The 2,050-nt window shown below is 27.7% G+C and overlaps 1 protein-coding gene across 1 annotated transcript; it reads left to right on the top strand.

Moving 5' to 3' along the window:
• Window positions 1-772: 772 nt before the first annotated feature.
• Window positions 773-1,559, top strand: LOC107847443. The gene has a single exon (XM_016691727.2). The coding sequence runs from the start codon at window positions 846-848 to the stop codon at window positions 1,347-1,349; it is 504 nt and encodes a 167-aa protein (XP_016547213.2). The 5' UTR covers window positions 773-845; the 3' UTR covers window positions 1,350-1,559.
• The last annotated feature ends 491 nt before the right edge of the window (window positions 1,560-2,050 follow it).

A 2,050-nucleotide genomic window follows, 5' to 3' on the forward strand; every position in this document is an offset into this window, starting at 1 on the left:
ACGTATGTTAATATCTCGTGGAAAGAATTATGAGGTCAATTTGTGATTTTTCTTTTTTGCAGGTTAGAAAAAAAATTCTGTCAGTTTGATTTAAATTTTTAAGTTGCTACTCAATTAATCATATTCATCATTTACATGAATTTGCAATCTATGTTAAAGCACACATCAAAAAACTATTTTAAATCATAAAAGATTAATTGATTATAAAGTCCTAGATTAAGTGACATGAAAGACATTGTAGTTACATACGCATTAAATTAAGTATATGTTTGAAAATACCTTAGGTCCAAGGATGAGAGATTGAACTAAAATAAATCTAACAAGCAAAACGAGTTTTAACTTCTGCTATTTTCAGAATCTAAAAAAAAATAATTTTGTTTTAAAAGTATTTTTGAGAAAAATACATTTAAAAGCACTTTTAAAAACTTAGTCAAACACTAATAGTTAGTAAAATATTAGTAGTCGCTCTGTCTCTAAATTTATTAGTTAAACACAAATTGTTTCTCACCGAAAAATACACATCGAATTGATTTTATAAAATTAAACTCATTGAAACAAATTACACGCGTGAAACACGTATACTAAAACTAGCTGAATAAACAAGTGAGAGATCTATAAACCTAAACCATTAATTATACAAAACTAAAACCATTAATTATACAAAACTAAAACAAATTCTACCTTTATGTATTACCGTTCAAGTCTTCATTCCTTTTTACGTATAAATTAACGCCTCTCTAATTTTAAATTTCTCTCTTCTCATTGTTTTTTCCCCTTTTTTTCTTCTTTACAAAATTATTATCACAAAAAATTTTACAAGAAGGAAAAAAGGTTTAATAAAAACAATGGTTGATCTCCACATGAACAAATTTTCAAGAATTTTGCTTATTATTTCCCTAATTTCCATCTCCATTTCATCTCAAATAACAATAGCAAATGGCCTAAAAATTCCCCCTAGACCTTCTCCTATCAATAATAAAAATAAAATAAAAAATCTTGTTACTTCCCTCATGGTTTCATTGATGGCGAAAACTGAGGAATTCGTAAAAAGAATTGTTCTGACGCGTTTAGCTATCGAGCTAGACGAGTACAAAAAAGATTATCTAGAAACATGTAAAGAGGTATACGAAGACGCAGTCGACGCAATGAAAAGTACATTAAAAGATGTCAATGAAGGGAATTATTACAAAGCAAATGTGGATGTTAGTGCAGTATCAGAAAATATGGAAACTTGCAAAGAATGTGTCAAAGAAATATATGGTGATGATCCTGAATTTACAAAATTTGATAATTGGTCACATGGTATTATTGAAGATGCATTAACTAGAATTACTAGGATCAGCAGGTAAAAACAAAATCAAAACTTTTGTTAAGGACCTTCAAGATTTATCTTAATATGTGTGTATGAAAAATAATTTTTGATTATAGGTAATTTTACCGGATATAATTTTAATTTGTCAAGGTTGTTTAAGGTTTGATGTGTATAGTATGTAGCTTAGATAGTTTATGTATTTATATATATATATATATATATACTCCTATTATAATTTTGATGAAGATATTCAACTAATCACCCTTCCGTTTATGTGGCTGCGCCAATTATTATATATATGCGATTTTTCCGGATGTAATGTTAATTTATAAGTGAAATTCTCTTTTTATTGGTATATTATATGTGTTGGTTTGGACTATGTAGGTGAAATATGAACAAGGGCGTATCTAGGTGAGGGTTACTGAGTTCACGTGAACTCATGTTTTCCTCCCTAGATCATATGTTATATGTGTTGGTTTAATATTTTTCTAAAAGAATTTAAATGTAGATGTGTGAATCTACACTCGGAGTATTTTTATAATAGTGCACTCATCTTTTTGAAATCCTGAATTTGTGTCTGAATATGAATCACCTTTTACAGCAAGCGCTTTACTTCTAAAATTAAATTTTCCAACACGAATTTAGAATAATTGAATCCGAAAGCGAGTATAACAATATGGAAACAAAAAAATGTATTTTTATATTTTGAATTTTGAAAGATGAAGTAAAATTACATGT

The sequence above is a fragment of the Capsicum annuum genome, chromosome 1 (assembly GCF_002878395.1).
Source record: "Capsicum annuum cultivar UCD-10X-F1 chromosome 1, UCD10Xv1.1, whole genome shotgun sequence".
In the NCBI taxonomy this organism is placed as follows: Eukaryota; Viridiplantae; Streptophyta; class Magnoliopsida; order Solanales; family Solanaceae; genus Capsicum; species Capsicum annuum.